Source organism: Desmodus rotundus, chromosome 7, assembly GCF_022682495.2.
Source record: "Desmodus rotundus isolate HL8 chromosome 7, HLdesRot8A.1, whole genome shotgun sequence".
Classification (NCBI taxonomy): Eukaryota; Metazoa; Chordata; class Mammalia; order Chiroptera; family Phyllostomidae; genus Desmodus; species Desmodus rotundus.
The window spans coordinates 38,070,037-38,095,119 of NC_071393.1; the positions used below are offsets into that span (position 1 = coordinate 38,070,037).

A 25,083-nucleotide genomic window follows, 5' to 3' on the forward strand; every position below is an offset into this window, starting at 1 on the left:
TTGATCCTCTGTCCTCAAGGAGGACATGGTGGCTCTATTTACACCACCAAGGTGGCATAATTATCCTTCACGGTGGCTTTAATTATGCCACCAAGGCCAATGAGCTCAAGTATAGGTCTACAACTCTAAGGCATATCTGTTAAACTTCGGTTTTTGTCCCCGACTTCCTGTTGGACATCTTGCTACCATTCATTTGACTTCAACATGCATGACGCCAAATTCACCATTTTGTTTTCACAAAGAGCTTGCCCTCAGGACTTTACTTTGTCCTCAACGATACACTCATGCTAAGTAAACATGTCTAGTCTTGCCAGTTAACCCTAGTTATGTATCAGCTAACCTGAGAACAGATCTTGTGAGGGTGGTACTGAAACACTCCTCTTGTTTTCCCATGGCCTGCCCTGTCTGCTCTGAAAGGTACATAATAACCACATACTGTCTGTGTGGGAGGGGTGGGCTGAGGGGGAGAGAGTTCCAGGTGCCTAGGAATGGAGCTGCTTCACTAAAACAGGGACATCCTCACCCCAGATCTAGCAGCACTTGGGCCCAAGCCTGCCTTCCTCACACCCTACACTTCTGGTAATACTGCCCCTATTTTTATCAGACAGTCCTTGCCCCACACCCCAGCGTGATGTCATGCCAGGGAAGAATCCTGGACTGCTGGAGGAATCTGCAGCTTACCTGGGCACCTGGGTGCCGCATTCCATCTCTGCACCTCAGAGCTTTAATCAAGGAGAGAACTTGATCTAAGTGGCTCAGGGTCGTGTGGCACCTTCAATATCCCCTGCAGCAAAATCTGCTGTTCTTGCCAGCAGCCTAACAAAAATTGCCTGGACTTAAAAGGAAGGCATTCAGGAAGTTCTTTCAGAGCATCCTGCCCGTGCTGGTCGTTAGGGCTGCTCACAGATATTGCACTTCTCCTCCTTGGAGCATGCGTGGAAGGGTACCTCCCTGCTGCCCTTGAAGCTAAGTGTGGCATGCCACCTGCTTTGGCCAATGAGACCTGATGTACTCGCCCTTTCCCTGCCTCAGTGGAAGAGTAAGTTGAGATGCAGCTTCTAGCAGCCTGGGTCCTACATACTACACTACATATGGAGCAGGGCAAAAGACAAAATTTTGCCTGTGAAATCGTTAGGATTTGGGGGGTGGGGCTTGTTACCACGGCATAAGCTTGTCATTTCTGACAGATACAATGGCCTTCTTCATGCAACCAACTCGGAACCTCCAATTTCTGAACTAGCCCCACTTCTGACTTTTAGAAATCCACTCAGTTCAGTTCAGCCTTAGGGCCACATGGTGCACGTAAGCTACCCAAACTGCCCGCTGCTGTACGGGTTAAGACCTACTGTTCAGCCCACAGAGACCCAGGAAAACTCAGGACTCTAGTGCTGCCCAATGCCAATATCCTAGGCATGAAATCAGGCACAATTTTCCCCCACGTCAACATCTAAACATGAGTCTTTCTATTAAAGTATGCCATTCAGGCTGAGTTGATAGTTTATTGTCCAAAATGGTTTTGAGAGTGGAAGGGTACTGGGCGGGGGGCAGATAGGCATAAGTCATCACTGTTCTGGTAAACAGGGATGCTTGGGCGCCCGATTCCCACTTCTGTCATCTTTACAATAGAGGTCACCTTAAGGCTAAGAGAAAAATTCCTAGACGTCTTATTAGAGGATAGATCACCAAATCCAGGAAATGTGATTAAAGGCCTAAGAAGAAGCATGGGGTGAAACTATTGTGTTTATCAGAGAGGGGACTCTGCATATACTAATCCCTGTGGCCTTGGACCAAATGAGCACAGCTGCTTCCATAAGCAAACACATGTGAACAGCAGTAGACGTCCAAACAAAACCGAGAGCCCAATGCAAAATCCAGCCGTAAAGTATGAACACGCTGCAGAAGCATTAGCAGCGTCTTCCTCCCACAGGTCAGCCTGGGAGTCATTTCAGAGGAAGAAGGGCAAAATCAAGAAAACGATCTTAGCAGCAAAAAGAATTATTTAAACAAAGCCACAGTCAATGCAACCTCAGCAACCAAGAGCTCCTCCTCTCCTAGGCATGCGACACATACTAAATGTCAGTAAATATTTTTAAAGGATGCGAATTCTCTGGGTAAAGCAACACACGGTAGAAGATAGCTGAGTTCTCTAACCACTCTGCTGCCATTCCGCATTCTTCTTCACTTTGAGAAACACCAGGATTCTGATTGGCTCGTTAAAATTTTCAGGGGTCGAGAAGTATAGAACAATTTTTGTAGAAGATTCTGTTGTTCTGTCTGTCCCAATCCCCACTCCTCCACAGCTCCAGGTGAAGTGGGTCCCCCACCACAGGGTTGTCACATGACCTGAGCTATGAGCTCGTTCAAGTACCCCCATGCCCACACTCAGGTCCAGGGATGGGAATATGACTCTAACAAGATCACAGTGTAGTTTTTCTGGGATTGCAGCCACCACCGGGCATGTTAGATTTCTGAGCTGCCATAATGTATTACCACAACCTGGGTGGTTTAAAACAACAGGAATGTATTCTTTCTTAGTTCTGGAGTCAGAAATCCTAAATCAAGGTGTTGGCAGGGCCGTGTTGCCTTTGAAGCCTCCGGGAAAGAATCTTTCCATGACTCCTGGCTTCTGATGGGTCCCAGCACTCCCGGGTGTTCCTGGGCTTGCAGCCACATCGCTCTGATCTCTGCCTTGGTCGTCACATGGCCACATCTCCCCTCCGTCTCTGTGCCTGTGTCTCCATAGGTGCTCTCCTTTCTGCATGTGTCTCTGTTCTCTTCTCTTTTTGTAAGGAGGCCTGTCACACTGGATTAAGGGCCCACCCTACTCCAGCACAACCTCTTCTTAACTTACATCTCGGTAACATCTACAAAGACCCTGTTTCCAAATGAGATCACGGTCAAAGGTACCAGGGGCAGGACTTCAACATATCTATAGTGGGGACACTAGATGAGAAGGAGCTTCTCCCACTGAATGCCACAGAAGCCCGCCCACCCACCTGAGAAGCAAGCAAACAGAACCAAGAGATGGAGAAAGGACGGAAAGGCAGGGTCCTAATGTGATTCAATTCCTGGAATGCATCTATATCAGAAGCCCAGTCCACCTCTTGGATTTCCCAATAGCATGTCCAACAAAATACAATTCTTATTGAACTGTATTTAGGTTGAATTTCTGACACAGCAAAAAGTTCTAATTAATACAGCTACCAATGAACAATGCTACAGAATGTGACATCAAATAGCTCCCCATAATCTGGGTGGTGAAGGGAGGGCGGGGTAAATAAGAAGAAGGTTGGCCATGAGATGATAACTGTTGTAATTAAGGGATGGGTATATAGGGGCTTATTATTATTATACTGTTATATCATTCTTGGTACCTTCACATACGTGTGAAATTTTCCGAAATGGAAAGTTAAATTACGTGTTAAAAAAGAAATTTCCTCAGGACGCGTGGTGAAAGCCCAGCACAATTTTGGAGGCTGCTTTCTCTGCGATTGGAAGGAACAGCTCAAAATTTAACACTTAGCAGGCCAAAAGCCATGTTATTATTATCATCTGAGTTTCAACAAAGAGAAGTGACTTGGGTCCAGTGCAGTAGTGACGAGCCCTACCAAAATCAAATCTTGTGTCGTTTTGAAATAGTGGGAACATCGGTCTCGCGGACAGCCAAGCACGGGTGACCCCTACCATCCTGCGCATCGTCTCAGGCCGCACCGCCCCTGTGGCAAATTTCAGGGGAACGCGGAACTCTGTCCTGCTCGCTCCTCACAACCCAGCTTGAACCCCTTGCTCCAACCCACTCCCAACCCCCACCCCGTCCCAACCCACTCACCCCACCACCCCCAGACTCTGCTCGTTCTGTCCGAGCCTCAGCCCTCTGACTGATGCTGCTGGTGTCACCTGAGCTAGACCACCTTTGGTAAGGACCCCCGCAGGCTCCCCTCCGCCCTGGGGTCGCACTTCCTCCTCCACTGCCAGTCTGGTCAGGACCTCCAACTCCTCCCGCAGCATCGGCCAGAAGGCAACAGAGTTAAAGAGCAGACAAAAAGAACTCCTACAGACAGGGCTGGGTCTCTTCTTACCTTCTGCGAACGGCTCCCACTCGTAAAAGCGGCCCATGAACGGCTTGTTGTTGTAGGACGCACACTGCACCTCCCGGATGCTCCTGCTGCTTTCTGGACACACCTAAGAAAGCGGACGTCGAAAATGCAATGAGCATCTCTCTCTCGGTCTCTTCAGAGCCCCCGTCAAGTCCCAGGACACCGCCCCAACTTTACCTGCCAGCCCCCTCCACTGAAACCAGGATTTCTGGAGAAAATTTGCTGAGTACCTACATAAAAAATTCAAAAGACAGACCGCAAGGCTTCACGCCAAGTTTACTAAATCGGAACCTTTGCGTAGACACTGAATTTTTCCAAGCTCCCCAGGGTACGTTTTTGCACATCACAGTCTGAAAACCACTGACCTACCCTTCTGCTCCCGACACGGTGGCCCGCGCGCCCCCTCCAAGAGGCCGTCCACATCCACCTTTGGCTTTGTCATGCCCTTCACGTGCGTGGGGTATTGTTCCCGGAACACTTGCACAGAGCCCTCACCACGTGCAGACACGGCCTGACACACGTGACACGTGTTAACTCATCTAAGCCCCACAGCAACCAGTGAGGCAGATGTGAGAGTCTGCACACTTTCCACACGTGAGCCAGCTGAAGCATGGAAGAGCCGCACAGCCTGCGGGGACAGGGGCTGGATTTCAGTCCACACAGTCGGGCCCCTGCCAGACTGTGCCTCAGGGTCCTCCCCCCCTTGTCTAAATTCTCTCTTCCACCTAATGTAGGACCTCCCAGCCTCCATCATGCAAAAGAATCACCCAGAGATCTCCCGGGAAAGGCAAATTCCGGCATCCTTCCCCCACGGATTATTTTTCAGTAAGTCTGGGATGAGGTCCAGAAATCTGTATTTTATCAAATTATCCAGGTGATTCTGATACTCTAGTCAAAGAAAATGTCCAGCTCCCTATCCTTATTTCTGTTTTATTTGTAAATGCTACAAAAGAGCAAAGAGTGACATAAAATAAATGTGAAATAAGAATCAGAATCTCTCATTCAAATCATGGACAAAGTGTGATCGAGCATTTTTAAACCTAGCTCCACTCTGTTTAAGTATGGAGTGTGCGTATGAGTGTGTTTTAATAATCAGAAAGGAAAGGAATCTGGCCCCTTAAATATTAAAAGCCCCGTATGTAAGAATTCTTTGGAATAAACCACTAATAAGACAGCTCAAAGTCCTGAAGGATTTACAAAGAAATCTACAGTACGTGTCAGAAACACCCGGTTTCCTGGAAGACGAGGGAACGGTGGGGGAGGGTGGGGATGGAACCAGGTGGCAGGAGAGCATCTCCTGCTCCGTGAAGGGCAGGCGGGGAGGCTGCTGGTACAGCGCGCAGGGTATTCAGAACCCTGCTGCAACCCAAGCCAAACCACAGGGAACAAGAAGCCATGTGAAGCCGAAAGTGATGGAAACTGGTGGGGAAAAGGTCTGGGCGGGCTGCGCTCCGACATCAGTGAGAAGCTGGCAGGCCATGGAAGGGCTCTACAAGCCCTAAAGCCGGAACCATGTATGCTTCCAGCAACAGCAGCTGTCTCCACAAAGGATCTGGGTTGAGATGCTTTATACAATCCTTTGGCCAGAACCAGAATTCAACTAGGATGTAAGCAGATGAGTGAGTTGGGGGAAGTCATCATCCTCGCAACCAGAAACAATTGGGAAGCCGTTTGTTAAAAGTATAGATTCTGGGGCCTCACCCACGGGAGGGTGGGGAAGAGGCCCAGGAATAGATGCTAGCATTGCTCCCTCAGGTGATTCTGGTGCCGCCAGCCTGGCACCAGACTGCAGAGCCACACCCAAACCTCAGTCTCACTCTAGATTCCTTAACATGCAATCACAGAGTGATCCAACCCCTTGGATATACTGATGAGGGAACGAAGGCCTGGAGAAGCGGCATATTTTGCCAAAGGTCCCCCAGTGACTTAGAGACAGGGCCCAGAGAGCTGTCGCCCACCCTGGCTACAACCAGAGACCAGACGCCAGAGCAGAACAAGCGACCTGACTGTCCCGTGCCTCAAATAGCCACACCCACATAAAGCCGCGCTGCTCTGCTGCCAGGCTCCAGCCAGAAGCCACCCTTAATTAACCTGGTGGCAGTTACCAGAATTGGAAGCTGCAGGCCAAAATAACAGCCTGTCTGCTTAACACCCTTCTTTTCCCCAGCAAAATGGTGCCAAGAGGCCAAACGGGGAGCCCGTGCACCTTCAGAGCCAGTGTGAAGTGTCAGTATTTGATTATACAAATGTTTATTTACCCACAATTAAATGAAAAGTGTTAAAATGATTATAGTGTGTGTGTGTGTGTGTGTGTATAAACAGAGAGAGAAAGAGAAGTTAAAATGTTATCTCTGGAAGGTAGGTCATAGACATTTTCTCTTCACAATTAACTTCTGGTTTATTTGTATTGTCTAATTTTTCCACAATAAATATGTTAAGAGTTACATAATAAAAATTTATCAGAGTTGGGTTCTTCGTGCACATTTGGTCCTTAGCCCTTTTGTATGTGCTTCTAGTTTGTCATCTCAGGGTTGTTTTAATGTCCACAAATACCTGATGTACTTATTCCATCCACATGCACCTGCCGAGCCAACCAGTCACTTGTGGTAGACGGGTCACTCAGGACAGCCCACCCCTGGTATCGGCAAGTTCTTTATATCTGAGCATGGTCCAGGTACCTCCTGAGGCAGGAGAACTCAGGTGGCATCAGGTCCACAGTAGGGAGTCACCTGCAGTTGCCAGGGGGCAGCCAAGCCCGGAGGTTGACCATCCTACTCTCGGTTAGCATGGGAAGAAGGGACAGCAGGAAGTATAAGGGCCCTGGTGGATAGGCATGGCCCTGTGTGTGACCCTGAGCAGGGATCCCTATGAGGCCAGGCAAGCTGCCAATTAGAAGCAGGGCACTACTCCCTGGGAAGGAGAGGGATCTGGTCAGAGAAATGTAAGGCTCGCAGGGCCCAAATGTGGGAGTTACTGAGACAGAACTATGGCACAGGTGAGGAAGCAGCTGCGGTGATGAGGGTGGTGGTGATGGTGATATTAAGGACAGATTAACTTTTACTGAGCACTTACTATGAGGGGGAATCCCCCAAAACCCCAGAATTATCTTCTGGAGGGTGGGCCTCTTGTAGTAAAGGCTTCCCCCTACCAGGTAAGTGCTCTAGGAACCCATCTGTATCACTGTACCAGCTGGCGTTGTTGTGAGAGGCTGCATTCAGCTTCACCGAATTTTTTTTTTTTGACTCTCAACTCATTTGCCCATTTCATGATAGGTGATTTGTGAGCGCACCTGCCCACACCAGGCTGAGTGTTCAGCAGTTTTTGGCCAAAAATGGCACGGACCCTCCTACCCCACCCTCCCTATTCATCTGATCTCATCCCGAGTGACTTGTTTTTGTTTGTCTCCCCAGATGAAAAAAGCCATCAAAGGTATAGGTTTTGTTGATATGGAAGACAAGAAACAAAAAATGGCAGAAGCACTAAAAGGCATCAAAATCTATGAGTTCAAAAACTGTTGTGAGAGGTGGAAAACACGTCTTGATAGGTGTATTGCATTGAAGGGAGAGTACTTTGAAGGTGACTGAAGTTTAAACATGTAAGAATAAATACACAATTTTTCATAAAATTTTTGGTCCCCCCTCATAAATGCCAGACACTCCACCAAGTGATTTATGTATATTAGCTCATTTAATCCTTAGGACAACAATTATACCCATTTTACAGATAAGAAAGCCAAGGCAACAGAAAGTTAAATGAGCTGCCCAAGATCATGGGACTAGTAAGTGGTGGAATCGGGATCTGAACCCAGGCACTTGGGGTCTAGAACACATGCCAGTAACCACTATACCATGATGGCCCTTGAGAGTATGTGGACAGCAAAGTTAATAAGCTGGGAGCTGGGGGCCAAGGATGAAAACCAAGCTGGCCGTGGAAATTCTGTTTCATGTCTCTTGTAGATTAGATCTGTTTTTACTTGTTAGACTCTTATCAGCATGTGATCTCCTTTCAGTTTACTCTCTGAAGGGCTCTCTGAAGTTAAAACTTCCAGGTTACAGGTCATTTTACATTTGTTATATTTTAAGTGGGTTGTTTCCTGATGCTCTAGACTGAGTCACCCTCGGCTTATCAGTAATTGTTTCTATATTACACCGTGAGTTCGCTTTGGGCAGATTTTCTGCAGACAGCTGATCCCTTCCATGGACACAGAATTTTGGAATTCACAGGCCAGAAAACTGCGATAGGGAGAAAGCCATGTTGCTAGAGAGCAGGCTGACTCAGGATGGGGCCAGGGAAGACTAGAGCGTCATAGCCAAGTAATGCCCCAGGAGACAACCTCCCTTCAAAGGACTTCCTTCTGCACAAAAGAGGGAGGGATGTTCCCACTGGTCGCTTATGGAAAGAGAAATAAAGTTGCACTTTAATACAATAAGTTGAGTCCCTATAAAGCACGTCAGGCCCTATCCCAAGTTCCACCTAGACAACTGCCTGGGGTTGCTATGAGTCACGAAGAGTGTTATGGCAACTGGGGCTTTGTTTCCAATGACCCTGGTTAGTCAGAGACGACAATGACTGTACCTAACTTCAGCGCCCGAGAGGCCACTGCTGGGGAGCACACACTTACCTTTGGTTAATTAATCACTTTCAGTGCCCCAGGAGACTAAAGAGCAGCATCCACAATGAAAGTGGCACCAGGGAACATGACCTGGAAGTGTGCCTGGGTCAAACAGGCATCTTTTTTATCCTTTGCATTGCTCTGGATTCGATCAAACGACCAGCTATTATAGCAACATATGGTGTATTTATCATCACCACAGTGAGGAAACCAAAAAAAAAATAAAAATCTAGAAAATATCCCTGCGCAGCCATGAGAAAGTGGCTGCGTGACCTTGGGCAAAGCGCTCTGCTGCTCTAAACCTAAGTTGCCACTCCCACCTCCCACGTATTTCTGTGAAAATTAAACTAGTAACACATTAAAGTTTCTAGCTCGTAGCAATGCTCAGTAAACGTTAGCTGAATCCGAATCGAAGTAGACAACACAGATGAGTCCGCCAGTTCCAGAAGCGTAAGTGCCTGAAAGGTAGGTGTGCGGAGCGACCCCCACCCCCACCCCCCGTTTCTCTTCTACAGCTGGAAATAGGCTTTGTTCCCAAGCTGTAGGAGAATATAAGCATAGACCAAACTTTCTTACAAGTAATCCAGCACATTTCTCAAATATGTTTAATATCTGCTTTCTCAAGTTACTTGGAACCAACTCAACCTTGCCAAAACTGTCCTGCCACCCCCACCACTCCAGCTCGCCTCCCGAGGCAGAGAATTGGTTTGTCCAGAAGAGTTGAGTCAAGGCTTTGGGTTTTAAAAAAACAAACAGAAAACACTTTTTCCCCCCATCCAAGTCCATAATGCTGTCCTAGAGAAAGGTGTTTCCTTCCCATTTAATGCGTACATAAAGACCCAAAGGATGTCAATGTGGCTAAGTCCACCCATTCGCCCTGAAGAACCCTAGATTTTTAAGTACTCTGGACACAGGCCCATAAAAATAGTGGCCTTTCCCGGGAGTGCATACTTATTTCTCCCTCTCTAGAATATTACTATATCTCTGTGCCTGTAAGACGGTCTCCAAGAGAACACGTTTCCTTCTAACTCACCAGGAAGTATATGGCAACGAACTTTTTAAAACATTCAAAACTCCTGCTTTGCCAAGGAGCATAAATTTCCTAGCGGCCACTTCAGGGTCACATGAGTAAGGCAGGTTTCCTTCCCTCTGCTCTCTACCAGGGCAGGACTCGAAACTCCTTCAAAGGTAAACAGTCAGCGTGCTCCCGCTCCGTGCCAGGTGTCTGCATGTCATCACAGTCTCTCGCAAGGAGTTCACCGGTCAAGGTGAGAGAAACACGGAATCCAAAATACGCGGTGGGCAAAATTAGGTTTACCATTGTTCGTGAGGAAAAAGGCACGCGGGCTGTAATATTTACAACAGGTTTATTAAGTCAAAAGTACATCGCTCACGACTGTAAACCTACTTTTGCCCGCCCCTGTAAGTAATTGAATGAGAAGAACTTAACAAATTATTTGGACACTAAATTTCTAATCTTGCAAAACAAGGAGTAACTCATCCTTCCTAGTGTTGACAAACTAAGGAAATAAAAACTACTAATACACTATATATAATTTAAAATACAACTGAAAATTGAAACGCACCTAGCAGAGATCAGCACAGCGGGAGGAAAGGGGGTGATTTCTTCACCTGGCAGAGTTAGGCCTCGACACAGAAAACCTGTAGCCGGCCTATCAAGGAGCAGAGGTATCAGCACACTATTCAGAGTTACGGGGAGACTGTGATCACATCCTGGGAGACGACTAGAACATCTCTCTCTCTACCACTGTTACACTTTTTTACAATTTGCACTACTCTTTATAATCACGGAAAGTGACAACAGTGAACAATTCAGATGTAGGTGTGTGTGATTCATACACATACAGTTCATACTTAAGAACTACATGTGAATATTCCCATTTAACATTTCCATATTCATATACACTGCACATAGGTATATGAAAGGCCACTGATAGAATATGAGGAAGTCCATCGGAAAGCTTTCTGCGGAAAGTTCCAAGTGGTCTAAGCAGATGAAAACCTGGACGACATAGAAATGCACGGACAGTAGCGTGTATTTCCCGGATAAGGAGGAGGGTGCTGATAAACTCGGGATAACAGAAAGTTACACCAAACGCCCAGTTCGAGGTCCTGTCTGTCCGGTAACTACCACAGTGCCCGGCAAGTTTTACATCTTACAGAACTGCACTGAATTGTCACCTGGTTCACTTGCTCACTTCCTCTTCAAAACTGCAGTCAGGAAGTTGTCAGCTCCTATTTCATTCGGTATCAGAATAGACACAGGGCAGAATCAGAGTCTGCTTGAACAGACCCTGGAGATTGGTCCGAAATCTTCCTCTGATTCTCACATACTGCAAGGCAGAAACAACTCCACATGGAGAAACCCACTGTCAGAAGCCAGTCTCGCCCCAGGGAAATTTCCTGGGAAGCCACTGACCCCAGAACTCAGCACGTCTCCGTTTGCTAAAAGCAGCCTTCAGCCCTGCGTGTTTTTCCTCTCCCAACTGAAGCATACCCTGTCTATACTCAGGATCAAGCCTCCTTTGGCTACAAAGAGCCTTAAAAACTTACAACCTTGTCCCCCACCTTGCCCTGATGGCCTCCCTTCTCTAGCAGGAGCCAGACTTCAGGAGAAAGCCCTGAATTCAGAGTGCCTCCGAGAAGGTGAGGACAGAGCCACCGCCTCCGGCGCAAAGGGTGCAAAGTGTCTCGGTCTGTTAATGTATTTAGCAAATAATAATTTAAAACCCTAGAAACAGCTAGTAGAACAGAATTTCATTTTAATTGTGTCCCTCAGGCACCAGAGCTATTGCAGTTTTGTTTTCTCCTTCCCTAGCTGCAGCCCTGTGAAGACTCTAGTTCCTTTGTTCCCAAGTCTTGGCCTTCCAGAAGCCTCCGTGACGAAAAAACAACTATTTACTCGATTCCTTGAATATTTGCTATTTTTTGCCCCAGCTGAGAAAGTGCAGGGCTATGGAGAAAGCACAGGGAATGCCTCTCTGTGTCACACCCTCACTGCTGTCTTCAACACACGCAGGTAAAGCCATCACTCACTGCAACAACACCTGATTCCACGGGGAGGTTCCCAGAGAGCCCCCTTCTTGCTCCTCGGTGATGATGGAGGTGGAAGGGGACTCTAGGTCTCTGCCTCTCCCTCTTCCTAGAACACTCTCCTGCGCTGACTCCGTCCACACCTGGTACATCACCGCTGTCTGCAGACTCCCAAGGGCCTACGCACAGGTGCATGCAGTGTCCCTGCCCCAGGGCCTGGCCCCGGACCCCACTCCACGTCAGTGCTGTGCATGTGCTCCCCAAGCCAGAGCCCGCCCAGTGAGTGACCAGGAGAGCGGCACTCGTGGTGGCTGAGACCGACGACACCTGCTCTAAAAGGCCCGAGGTGTTCTGTCTGGGCTAGAGCGTGCCACCTCAACTTCCTCACACACATCGCGGGCAAGAGCGTAAGAACCTTCCTCATCCTCAAAGATGACACTCAGATATCACTCCTGCTGCATTTATTATCTATCGATTTGGCAGTATTTCAGAGAAGAATCCTGTATGAATCTAACAGTCCTGAGGACACCCAGAATGCTTAAAATTCCACACGACGTTATAAGGCAGGGCCTAATATAAAATGTGCACATTTCGCTGGCATGAAGCTGCCTATAGTTGCACTTGCCTCGCTTTAAACATGACCCAGGGTGATCACATTGAAACTACAGCACAGCCAAAATGTTAGGGCTCCACTGGGCAGAGGGAAAGGACTCTTGATCACACCTAACCCACAGGGCAAGAGGGGACCAAGCAAGTCTGACCATTTCATCCACAATTCTGTGACTGAGCACTAGGAATTGAGAGCTGCTCAGATATGGGAAGAGCGTATGCCACCCCTATCTACAGAGAGGCATGTAAGCCACGCCCATTTACCCAAGTCCTAAGGGTGTACTTACTAGCAATGTGTCCGCACCACGGCAAGCTCCATGGGCACACGGCCTGATCTGGACCTTGCCTCGACCCTCTGGAGTAGGAACCACCATCCCTGCTTTACAGGTGGTCCTCAGAGAGTGAAGTCACTTGCCCGAGGAAACTCAGCACTCTGATGTCGCAGCTCATGTTTGCATCCAGCTCAGCTTTGCTCCCAAACCCACCATCCCTTGCAGGCCTAACCTTCAATTTACCCAGTTGTTTAAAACTGTGTTCTGACTTTTCACTGTGTTTTAAAGAGTTTCTCACTCATCAATCTCATGCACAGAAGTCAAGCAAGGCCATGTGATATTTCTATATTTTGAGATGTTAAAGAATAAATTCCCTATTCAGACTGATTATTTAAAACAGGAGAAAGTGAGAGGGGAAAAAAGAAGGAGGGTCGCTACCCTCTGGCAAGCGTGGTTAGCACCTGACATTCTGACACAATCCTGCCTTCCTGTCTTTGACTAAGACAGTTGCCTCTTTTGCCCCCAAATGTTCTTTTCTTTTTCTTTTCCTTTTTTAGCCACCTTTGGAAGCCCAGCTCAATTGTTCCAGCCTCAGCAGGGTCTTCTGCAACCCTGTGGCCTCCTGGCCTGTGCTCCGAGTTCATCCTCTCCTGAAGTGCTCCGGCACCAAGCGCAATGACTTGCGAATAGCTGCAGGTGGCACCTGGCACCTTCCCCACCTTTGGACCATAAGGGTGTTGTCAGAGGAGATGTGACCAGTGACAAGACACTGCTCTGAGACGTGGAAGTCATCCAAGCCATTTCCCCTAACTCAGGCCACCCCTCCTGTGCATTGCCACACATGTCAGAGCTGAGCCCTCTGCTGTGGGACTGGAGTGGCCGTAGAAAGGGGACATTCCATCAGAACTGGGCTGGGATATATGGGAACTTAGTTTCAAGGATGGAGTTCTGAAATCTGTAGCTATTTCCAACCGTCCCTGGCTGACTTTCCCTTCTTTTTCTTCTCCCAGATAGTAACTGAAGAGACCTACAAAGGCATGTGTTATTTTTTAATCTTTTCAAAGGACATAAGTGACAACCTACGTTCCCTGTTAATTAGTGTGATTTTCCCCAATATTGCCCTTTCAATTTTTCCCTCCTTGAACAGGAAGAGTTGCAGGATTTGGAGATTGGTGTCACCTCTTCCTGTCGGACACGGGAGAGGATATGTAAATGTCCACAGGAGGGCACTGGCGCTGGGGGCTGGAGCACACGGGCCCCATGGAGAGTGGGCAAGCCGGACTTGACACTGCAGGACTGAGACCACCCCCCTCAGGAAGGCCTGCCTGCAACGCAGGTCCTCGGCTGGTGTCTGGTGGCTTAGATTGTGAAAGGGTTTCCACCACTGCTAAGCGGTATGAGTGACTCACTATGCCCAAGCCATGTATGTACAAACAGTATGGCTTGTGCTAAACACCTGCTTTCCTTTGGGACTCTGGAATTTTAGTATGTGGCAGGCAGAAGGTGCCTTTGTGTCCAGCCCCCAGTGAAAACTTTGGGCAAAGTCTGTGACCAGCTTCCCTGGCAGACGACACTCCACACGTGTTGTCACAATGCGTTGCCGGGGAATGAGGTGTGTCCTGTGCGACTCCACTGGCAGAGGACTCTCGGAATGGAAGCTGGTGGCTGCTTTCCTCTGGGCTTGGCCCCCCGTGCCTTTCTTTATCTCTGCGGGTTTTCCTCTGTATTCTTTCATTGTAATAAATCATAGCTGTGTGTATGACTGCATGCTGAGTCCTGTGAGTCCTGGCAAACCATCAAACCTGGAAGTGGTTTTGGGGGCCCGTAACACAGGGAATTTAAAGTGTTCATAGGATACAGAACGTCCAGTCTAGATGGCAGCAGAGGTAAACGCAGTACTCAAATCCTCCCACAACCACATCAAATTACAACTAAACTACAGAACCACCGTCCTTCAGAACTGCCTGAAATGTGGCTAAATGGAAGCCCTACGTCTAGGGATTTAAAGAAGAGGCCACATGGAGACTTGTAGGAGGGGGGAAGACACAGAACAGGCTGGTCCCACACCCACGTGTGGTGGTTTATAATCAGGAGGGATATCTCAGCTGCACATATCTCCCCTGAGGTGCAAGGGGTCCCAGCCCCACACTGGGCCCCCCAGCTCATGGTTCCAGTGCCAGGAAGAGCAGTCCCCATAACTTCTGGCTGTAAAAACCAATGGGGATTAAAGCTGAGGGAGTGACAGGGCTTCTGGAGTCCCAGGCAGCTTCTCTTAAAGGGCCCATGCATGAACTTACTCAGACTAACTCACCCTGAGCTCCAGTGCTGGGGTAGCAGATCAAAAGGCACCAGGGACATACGGGAGAAACAGAACTGTCTGGCATCAGGGTGAGAGCTGAGGAGGGGGGGCAGCTTTCTCCCAGACAGAAGTGCTGGCAGAGGCCATTTTTCCTTTTCTGAGCGCCCCCCTCCATTAAGCCATCATGTGTGGGGCACCATATCTGAGTCTCCATCAACCTGGCTAACACTGTTTACCCTGCTCTGGTGATCCCCTAAGACCCCACCTGACCCAACTTTCAGGCCCACCCAAGCCATTTCAGGTGGCTTTTCCATACAAATGGCCTCTCTCGCCTCATACTTCAGACCTTCCTAAAATCTCCCAAACAAGCAGCATCTGGCCTCTGTACACCCTGTACCTCTTGCTAAGTGGCTCCAGGCCTGGCACTAGGAGCAGCCAGCCTTGGCTCACAGCTTGGCCTCTTCTGGGCACCTCCAAGCCCAGCACAAGTAGTAGCCGTCTGCAGATTGCTCTGTACCTCATGCTGGGTGATGCTAGGCAGGGCACAAGACGTGGATGACCTTGCACTTCCCAGGAGGCCCCAGAGGCAATGCACCTAGTAGACAGCTCCAGACCTCACTGGATTATAACCCTATCACCTTTAGGAGTGACACACTCAAGGGGCAGACGTGGTGAGCACCAAAGTCCCATTGAAGCAAGTCCTGCTCCTTAGGTTCCACTCCCACGCAGCAGGTCCTTGAAGCCAATCAGCCCGGGGTCAATCCCTGAATGCCAAAAGCAATCAGGGCTCAACTACACCCAAAGCACACAGCCCAGCTCTGGTGACTGTGGAGTCTGAGCCACTGGACCCTACAGGACGTCTACTACATAAGGCCATGCTACCAAGTCTGGAAGACGCAGCAGCTCTACATAATACATAGAAACAAACATAGGGAAGCAGCCAAAATGTGGAAACAAACAGGTCCCAAATGAAAGAACAGGAGATGTCTCCAGGAAAAATAAATGCTAAATGAAACAGAATCAAACAAACTACCAGATGCAGAGTTCAAAACAATGGTCATACGGATGCTCAAGGGACTGAGTGAGAACCTCAACAGCACAAAAAAGGACAGGGAAACCATAAAAAAGAACCAGTCAGAAAGGAAGGGTACAGTAACTGAAATGAAGAATAACTCACAGGGAATCAACAGGAGAATAGATGAAGCCAAGACCAGAACAACACTTTGGAATATAAGGAAGCAGAAAGCACCCAATCAGAACAGAAAAGAGAAAAAAAGAAACCCAAAATGAGGATAACGTAAAAAGCCTCTGGGACAACTTCAAGCATACCAACATTCCCATCATGGAGGAGAAAAGAGAGGAGAAAGAAACTGAAAACTTATTTTAAAGAGAGAGAAAGAAATTGAAAACTTATTTTTAAAAATGACAGAGAACTTCCCTAAGCTGGTGCAGGAAATAGACATACAAGTCCAGGAAGCGAAGAGAGTCCCAAACAAGATGAGACCAAAGAGACCCTCACCAAGACACATCATAACTAAAATGCAAAGGTTAGAGACAAAGAGAGACTCTTAAAAGCAGCAAGAGAAAAGCAATTAGTTAACTACAAGGGATCAACTGCCAGCTGATTTCTCAATAGAAACTTTGTGGACCAGAGAGGAGTGGCAAGAAATATTCAAAATGATGGAAAGCAAGAACTACAACCAAGATGACTCTACCCAGCAAAGCTGTCATTTAGAATGGAAAGGCAGATAAAGAGCTTCCCAGACAAGGAAAAGCTAAAGGAGTTCATCACCACCTAACCAGTATTATATGAAATTTTAAAGGCTCTCCTTTAAGAAGAAGGAAAAAGATAAAAAATATGAGCAATAAAATGGCAGTAGATACATACCTATCAACAATTGAATCTAAAAAAAAAAAAAACCAAAATAAATGAAGCAGCAGAACAGAAACAGACTCATAGATACAGAGAACATTTTGACAGTTGCCAGATGGGAGGGAGGTCGGGGGGGCTGGGTGACTACGGTGAGGGAATTGAGAAGTGCAAACCGGTAGTTACAGAACAGGCATGGGGATGCAGAGTACAGCACAGGGAATAGAGTCAACAATAGTCTAATAACTATGTATGGTATCAGATAGGTATGAGATTTATCAGGACGATCTCTTAGTAAGTTCCATAAATGTCTCATCATGGGGTTGCGTACCTGAAACTAATAATGTCAAGTGTAACTGAAAATAAAAAATAATTAAAAAACCCGAAAGTGTCATAGGGTATGGCCCAGATCACAAGAAGCTGCGGGCTTATAAAAAGATGTGCAGCAAGAGGACCTCAAAGGAATGCTTACCAGAAGGAGTAAGTAGTGTGTGGCTTGGGGTGATAGGGCGCACTGGGGGGGGACACTGCAAACTGTTACAGCAGAGAAGGCAATTACACCTGCACGATCCTTTGTCGACATTTTATTAGTATTACTTCTTTGTCTTGGGTTTGAGAAATTGTTTCACCTATTTGAAAAATGACAGCGGATACCGTGAATTCACAAGGATATTTAAAGATTCACTGCAATGCAATCTCCCCAGTAGTGGAGTTACCCCAGGACCCAGAGGAGCCACAGCTGACCCATGGGGAGAGACAACCCTGCTTCTGGCGGCACAGGTCTGGCAGAAAGGGCATGGCTTAAAAAATGTAGGTTAAATGCAAGGACCGCCTAGCAGGTATCAGGTCCCCATACATGCCACATGCCCTCTGCCTTTCCCTTCTCCTTATGATCTAGTCGGTCTCCGAAATTAAGAAACAGACTCGTCAGTGGGAGAATGCGTTCTTCCTTGGAAATGCATTCCTTTCGTTTTGAAGGGACTGTGGTGGATATTCAAGAACAGGGGCCACGTCTAATGACTGGCACTGGTGTTTCTTTTCGATGTGTGATCCTCACAGCTCCGTGCGGTAGGTGAGAGGACCTTCCTTTTATCTTTCAGGGTCACCTGTCTGTTACAGGACAAACAATGACGCTCCCTTAAGACTCACCAGGTGACTGATTAGTAATGGCTTTAGAAAAATGACAGCTTCACAGAAATTAATAATTGCTGAAGTCTGTCAGGGTAAGAACAAGCTAAAAAGCACTGCAGGCATTCAGAGGAATTATTAAAATCACAAATTAAGTCATTTCTATGGACTCTATGGCAGGAAATATATTTTTAATGAGGAAATTGAAGCTAATATATAGCAGCTGTCCCGTTACTGAGTAACGGAGTATTAAGGCAGATTAAATTATTAATAAAAAATATGGCAACTTGGAAACTTAACCTTTACACACACTCTATTCCTTTCTCTTTTATATGTAGTCTCTAAACTGATACTTTTTAAAAAATCACATTTGGTCATATTAAGACGTTTCCATTTCTAATTTCCTTCGCTACTCCTTAGCAGTGGACTCTTCAGCAGGTAACGTACTGCCAGACTTCCTCGTGATCCAGTAACTAAAGTGTGTGAGCCTGGAGGCGCAGGGAGCCCCTGGGAAACCTCCTGGGTGATACCTATGGTAGTCAGATGCCTGAACTCCCACTCATTTGGCGCCACCAGCGGCTGCCCTAAATTAGCCAAACTGCACTTGACCCACAGACCCCGGATTGGAGAATACTGTTCACATAAAGCCGCTGAGGATTTGGAAGTTGTCGGATATGCAGCAACAGGTCGTCAATAAGTGATGCAAGGAGTTATTCACAAGTTCCCAAAGGCATAACCTTATTAAAAAAAAAAGAAATAAAAGTAGATGGGGAGCATACATGGGGAGAGATGGGAAGGAAGGAAGGTTTAAAAACTGCATAGCATAGCCTAGCAGGCAGGGGAACAAGGTCGTGAAAGAGGAGGACTCAGCGTGGCCTGCCACTCCCTCCACCTTCGCTCCCTGTCCCTTCTGCAGAGCTTCCGACAGCATCACGCTGGGGCAGAACGCCGGGGGTTCACAGTCTCTGTGTCCCTCGGAGCTGCTGTCAGGAAGACCCAGAGAAGAATTTGCCATTTTCAGTGGAAAACCAGTGGTGGTTACTAGTTATTATGACCATGGACTTTGGAATGGGATTTGCCACACCTATCTTTCTAGTAAGACAGTGACTGCTTGAGAAATAAGGATGTTTTAATTAATCCATAAAACAGGTAACTAATGCATGGACTTCTCATCTCTCCATAGCAATATTTTCCCTTTTATTTCTTTTTTCCTCCTTTCTGCCCCCTCTCTCCAAAAAAACATCACGAAATACAGAAACAGGGCCTAGCGAAGCCATGTCTTGCCGTCTTCCACATGCTCACTGCCCCCCAGCGGGAAGGAAGAGCAGCCACCATGCAGGCCGGTGGGCGGGGTACTCACATTGGTGTTGCACAGCTTGTACTGGCGGTAGGCCCCAATGCAGGAGATGGCTGCGGACCGCGCTGGCTGGGAAAAGCTCTGGGCTGCCCTGGGGGCCCCCACGGCATGGCTGCTGCCAAGTTCTGGGCTGTGGAAGAGACTTGAAGCTGCAGGGAAGCCTTGGTCATAGGTCAAAGGGAGCTGGTAGATGGAGGTCTCTGAGGCCTGCAGTCCAGAACGGGGGCCACTGTCACTCTGGTACAGAGGTCCATGGTGGGGGGCCCGGTGGGCTGCTGGGCTATAGCCATGGCTGGGACTAGATGCCCCCTGGGACCTGGACTGCCGAGACGATGGCTTCTGCCTCCGAAGCCTCTGCGGTGAGTGTGCGGAGTCCGTCTGCAGTGGTAAGATGTACGGGGCCTTCCCATAGCCGTACTTGCCGGGGCCGATGGGACCGCGGGTCCTGCTGCTACAGACACACACACACGAGAGGAGAGGCACAGTCAAGGAATGGTCGTGTTCACCCAGAAGCTCTGGTCCACGCAGAGGGACCAGGGGGAAAGAGAAGCTTGGGGGAGAGCCTACGGTGGGGCAGGGAGGTAGAGTGGGCATTTCCAGGGCAGGGAGTGTCGTGGGGGCTGGAACAAGGCTCTGCGGGGGCTGGAAGGTGGGATGAAGGAGGGAGTCAGCTGTGCGTGATGTCAGCAGTTGAAAACGGGGTTAGGATGCTAAGCCGTGGCCGGTACGTAACTTATGTCAGGGGGGTTGGGTATTTACATGGGTTGTAGGGAGCCGCTGAAGGTTTTTTGAGAAGTATAAGATACACCGTATTTTTGAGACTGTAAGATGCACCGGACCATAAGACGCACCTAGGTTTTAGAGGAGGAAAACAGGGAAAAAAACCCGCTCCACCGCCGCCTGCCCCAGCGAGCCAGGTAAGGTACATTCGATAAGGTACCTTTTCCTCCCAAATTAGTGAGGGGAGGGGGTGCATCTTATTGTCTGAAAAAATACAGTAATTGTAATTTCAGCCATAGTAACTTCCTGTTGTTTTTTATGATAATAGTTTGTGGGGTTTTTTCTCACTCAACTATGCCTGATGTTTCAGACCCAGTCTCCATTACCATTCATGCCCAAATAGCTTTTCCAGGTAAGTAGAACTTAGCTACGCAACCAAATCCTAGTGCAGTCCTGGGCCTGGCTTGCGCTGGGTCAAACTCAATCCCTGAAGAAATGAGAGGAGGTTCAGCAGCTGGAGACTCCAGCGCTCTCCAGGCAACCCGTGCCAAACAGCGGGTCAGCCACCATCTTCCTGCCGGTGTGGATTTTGTCGAGACCTGTTGCCTCGTGAAACCTTATGAAAATCATGTAAACAGTGGTGTGTTTGGAAGTGCTTGACAACTGGCATTCCAGCGGGGGGAAAGTTGTAGCATTTTTTCATTTCCCCAGTATAAATACTCCCACCATGGCCAATTTCAAGCTGCCATCATGGAGACACAATCAGCTGGAGCGAGGAGGGGAAAACCAGCTCCAGGTCACACTGCGTGTAAACTTACCACACAACAACTGTTTGCATTACAAAGGAATGGGAAAGCGGCCCCAAAATGAATCAAACGTGGTGCCCAAGACCTCAGCCTTACAACTGAAAGCGACCAGAACATCACGCTGGGCAGGATAAAGGCCTTGCACGCACCGCCGAAAGGGTGCTCCGGGAACTCTGAGGCAAGGGGAAGCTCTGTGGTCTGGGGGGGTCTGAGAAGGCTTCGCCCCCACTGCTCTGCGACTTGGGAAGCACAGGTTCCAACATGCTGTGGAAGGACTTAAGTAAGTCATATAACTCTTATTTGTAAAATGACTACGCTGGATTCAATGACTGCGAAGGTCATTCCAGCTCTAAAATTATATGCTTCCATAATAATTAATTCTACTTTTACGTAAAACTGGAAAGGCGCCCGAGGGTTTGTACAAGATGGCCCCATTAAAGTAAGCACATGAAAATAGCAATCAAGGTGAAACATTAATTTCTGCCCGCGTGAGGAAATTCTTTCTTCACTGTACATAACCCCTGAATATAAAATTTAACAGACCACAACTAATTATTAACATCTTTATCACTAATTGTACCTTCATTCTCGGCTGATAGGGCTTTGAGTTAAACCATGCTACAGTGCTTATTTTGCCTGTAGGCACTTCTCCATTAATCTTGGCAACACTTGGGGCTCTGTTAATGACGGGGGATCCAGCATGCTGCTTTAAGAGATGCATTTAAGAAGTTAGTCTTAAAAATATGTATAACTTGAATGTAATTTGCGTTTTTCTTTCTCGTGCAGGCCAGGTAAAATGAATGACATCATGCAAAGTCAAAGGAAAGAATTTCTCTGTGTGTGTATGTGGCTTTTTTTTTTTAAAAGATCTGAAAGCCTACCAAAATTTCTCGCCTCAAAGTAAATACTGGGTGGAGACCCCCAGCTGAAGGTAACAGAAACAGGGGCATGGAGCAGAGAGTCTCAACTTGAACGTGCCCAGGAATCACCAATGGATCTTGTGAAGAGGCGGGCCCTGACTCAGGAGGCCTGAGGTTCTGCATTTCCTACAAGCTCCCCAGTGATGCTGGGGCTGCTGGTCCACAGACCCACAGCTCTGAGAAACAGAGTCACAGGAGAGAAGTGAACTTCCAAACAAAATGGTGAAAATTCAACTGCCAAATTGATCTTTGTTATTGAAGAAATACAGGAATAAGTTAAAAACAAACAAAAACCTCCGAGTTGGTGACATCTATAAAATCTCTGCTATTCTAGGCCATACCACATGCTGCAGCTCACCCCGAGGGCTGACTGGCCCTCAACCCTTGCGGGCGGAGGGGGCGGAGCACCTGCTGGTGGCTGAGGACTTGTATAAGCGTCTTTTCAAAGGCTGCCCATCACTCCTGAGGGGGTAATGCATACATGTGCAAATGTGCAAATGTATATTTTTGTATGCGCACTGCCTTCTGGGAGGCTCTGTCCAAGCAGGAGAACCATTAAGAGCAACACCATTTGAAAGGTGATCATTTGTAAACAAATGGCAAGCTAATTCGGACAATCAGACTGAAGAGCATGAGCAGTCCATTAGGGTGTGGTCATGAGGAGGGGCGCCTTCTGAACACTTGACTCGGGACCCTTGCACACGCAGCAGGCTCCCCACTTGGCCACAAGCACGTGTTTCCCTTACAGCTGGTCAGAGCTAAGCATCCTGACAGTTCCGAATGGCCTCTTCCCCACCAGGCCACTTGCAGAGCGGCTTGCGTGAACCAGGCAGATTTGTGCATAGCTGGGATAATAAGCACAGATGTGGCTGAGGGGAACCTTGTGGCCAGTCAACCCTCCCAGGGGTCTGTGTGGTACATGCCTGGGGGGCTGTTAACCTGATTTAGTTCTGCTTGGTCTCCCCATAACCCATCTCCAGAATTTTCCTATGGCCTCTTCTCTTGTCAAAGCTCAAATTCCAGAAAGTAAAGCTTAAGAAAGAAACAGAAAAAGCCCGGTTTGAATATCAAAGATACGCATGCCAGTGTGGCACAGTGGTTAATGACTGAAGCCAGGGTTCCTGGGTTTATATCCCACCTCTGCTACTTACTAATTTACTCCCTTACTTACTGAACCTTTGAAAACATTGCTCAGTCTTCTGATGCCTCAGTTTCTTCGAACAGGTCCGAGACTAGGATGAGGCCAGTGAAGCATGCAGTGTCAAGTGCATTGAACCTGAGGGTAATGTCTTCTTAAGATTTTCACCTAAAGGTCTCACCCTAGCCCAGTCCCCAGTTTATAAATAAATATGATAACAGCATCTTCCTCATAGGTTGTTGCAAAGAGTAAACAACTTAGTAAGAGCAACAGACTTAAATAATGACTAGCATGGAGCATGCATGATACAAGTATTTGCTTTTAAAAAATGTTCTGGCTTAGCCATTTCCACAAACTTTGGAAAAGCCTGTGCCCTCAGTTTTCTTACCTATAAATGGGAGTACACGCACTAGGATGGCTATGAGAAAAAGCACAGATAATAGAAGTGTTGAAGAGGATGCAGAGAAACTGGAACCCTCACGCATTCCTGGTGGGGATGTGAAATGGGGTGGTCACTTTGGAAAACTATCTGAAATGTAGAGTTACCATACACTCCCAGCCATTCCAACCCTGGGTACACACGTCCACGCAAAACCTTAACCCAAACGCCTATCAAGTGAGAACAGATAAACAAAATAGTAGCATACTACTCAGCCACACAAGGGATGAAGTATTCATATCCACTATAGTATAGGTGAGCCTTGAACACATTCTAAGCGCAAGGAGCCAGACACAAAAGGCATGTTCTGTATCCTTCCATTTACATGAACTTCCCAGAACAGGCAACCCCACAGAGACAGGAAGTAGACTGGTGGCTGCGGGGGGGCTGGGGGAGAGGAGAGTAAGGAGCGATGCTACCGGATACAGGATTTCGTTTTGGGATGATGAAAATGTTCTGTAATTAGGTAGTGATGGTGCTTGTACAACCCTGTGGATATTCTAAAAACCACTGAATTAGACACTTCAAATGGTGACTTTTATGGTATGTTAATTTGTCCCGATAAAGATGTTATCTTTTTAATGAGAACATGAATAATACCCATTTTATCTACTGACGATGATGCTGGAAAGATCAAAGGGAGGTTACTAACAGGAACGCATTTTTTAAATCTAAAAAGCAGTTTCTGTCACGTTTTCCATCATTTGTTTCCACAACCTTTAACACACAAACCTTTACCGAGCAACTTCTAGAACATCCACTGAGCACCTGCTTGTCCACACACACTTCCAGCCCTGACGACATTCGCGGATGCAGAGCCCCCTCCCCCAAGGCGGCTCAAGGACAAAACACCATGGTAAGTGTTCCGGCACCAGGTTCAGGCCCAGCTCTTCCAGTGACCTACCACGGGTTTGGGGGAAATTGTTGCTTCTTGAGATAATGGCCGCAAATAGCATTTTGGAGAGGGTAATAAACACATAAACTATATTCCTCGCATGGTGGCTGGCACCCAGGGGCTCATTATGTGTGATGTTGTGCAGCTTTGTGATGCTCATGCTGACCAGTGTGATGATTCCACATCCAGGCTCCCGACTAGGCAGGGCCGCTGGAAATGTGTCACCTACGGCCACCACCTGTAACTGACCACACCCGTATTTCTACTCCCTGTCCAAACCCCTCTCCTGAAAGTCAACTGCACAGACCCAACTAACCTCTAGGCCAGGGGTCCCCAACCTCCCAGCTGCGGACAGGTACCAGTCTGGGCCTGTTAGGAACCGGCTGCACAGCAGGAGGTGAGCTTGAATGTAATGCACTGGAATCATCCCGAAACCATCCCCCTATTCCCTGGTCCAAGAAAAAACTATCGTCCACAAAACCGGTCCCTGGTGCCAGGAAGGTTGGGGACCACTGCTCCAGACTAGAGTCTGCTTATCACGTGTGATGTGAATGAAAGTCACCTGGGAGCTTGTCAAAGTACAGCTTCTGATTCAGGCCTGGTGAGCCTCTGATTCTGCATTTGTAACAAGCTCCCAGGTGACGCTGATGCTGTGGGTCCTGGGTCCACACCTTGACGGCCTCACAGAAATCTAAAACTCAACATATTCAGGCCCAAATTCATCCTCTTTGCTCACCTCTAATTCTTCCTATATTCTCCATCCCAGTCATTCTCAAACTTAAGCAAGCATCAGACTTACCTGGAAATCTTGTTTAAATTGTTCAAATGGTCGCTGAACACCACACGCAAAGTTTGATTCAGATCTGG

The 25,083-nt window shown here is 47.8% G+C and overlaps 1 protein-coding gene across 3 annotated transcripts in view; it reads right to left on the minus strand.

The window, feature by feature from the left end:
* The window catches only part of THSD4 (thrombospondin type 1 domain containing 4), a 547,394-nt gene that overhangs the window by 420,453 nt on the left and 101,858 nt on the right, over window positions 1-25,083 (minus strand). For all 3 annotated transcript variants that reach the window (XM_053928849.1, XM_053928850.1, XM_053928851.1), the window contains 2 exons: window positions 19,302-19,749; window positions 4,080-4,182 (listed from right to left, as the gene is read on the minus strand). In XM_053928849.1, coding sequence (XP_053784824.1) covers window positions 4,080-4,182; window positions 19,302-19,749 — 551 coding nt within the window. The remainder of the gene's footprint in view (window positions 1-4,079; window positions 4,183-19,301; window positions 19,750-25,083) is intronic.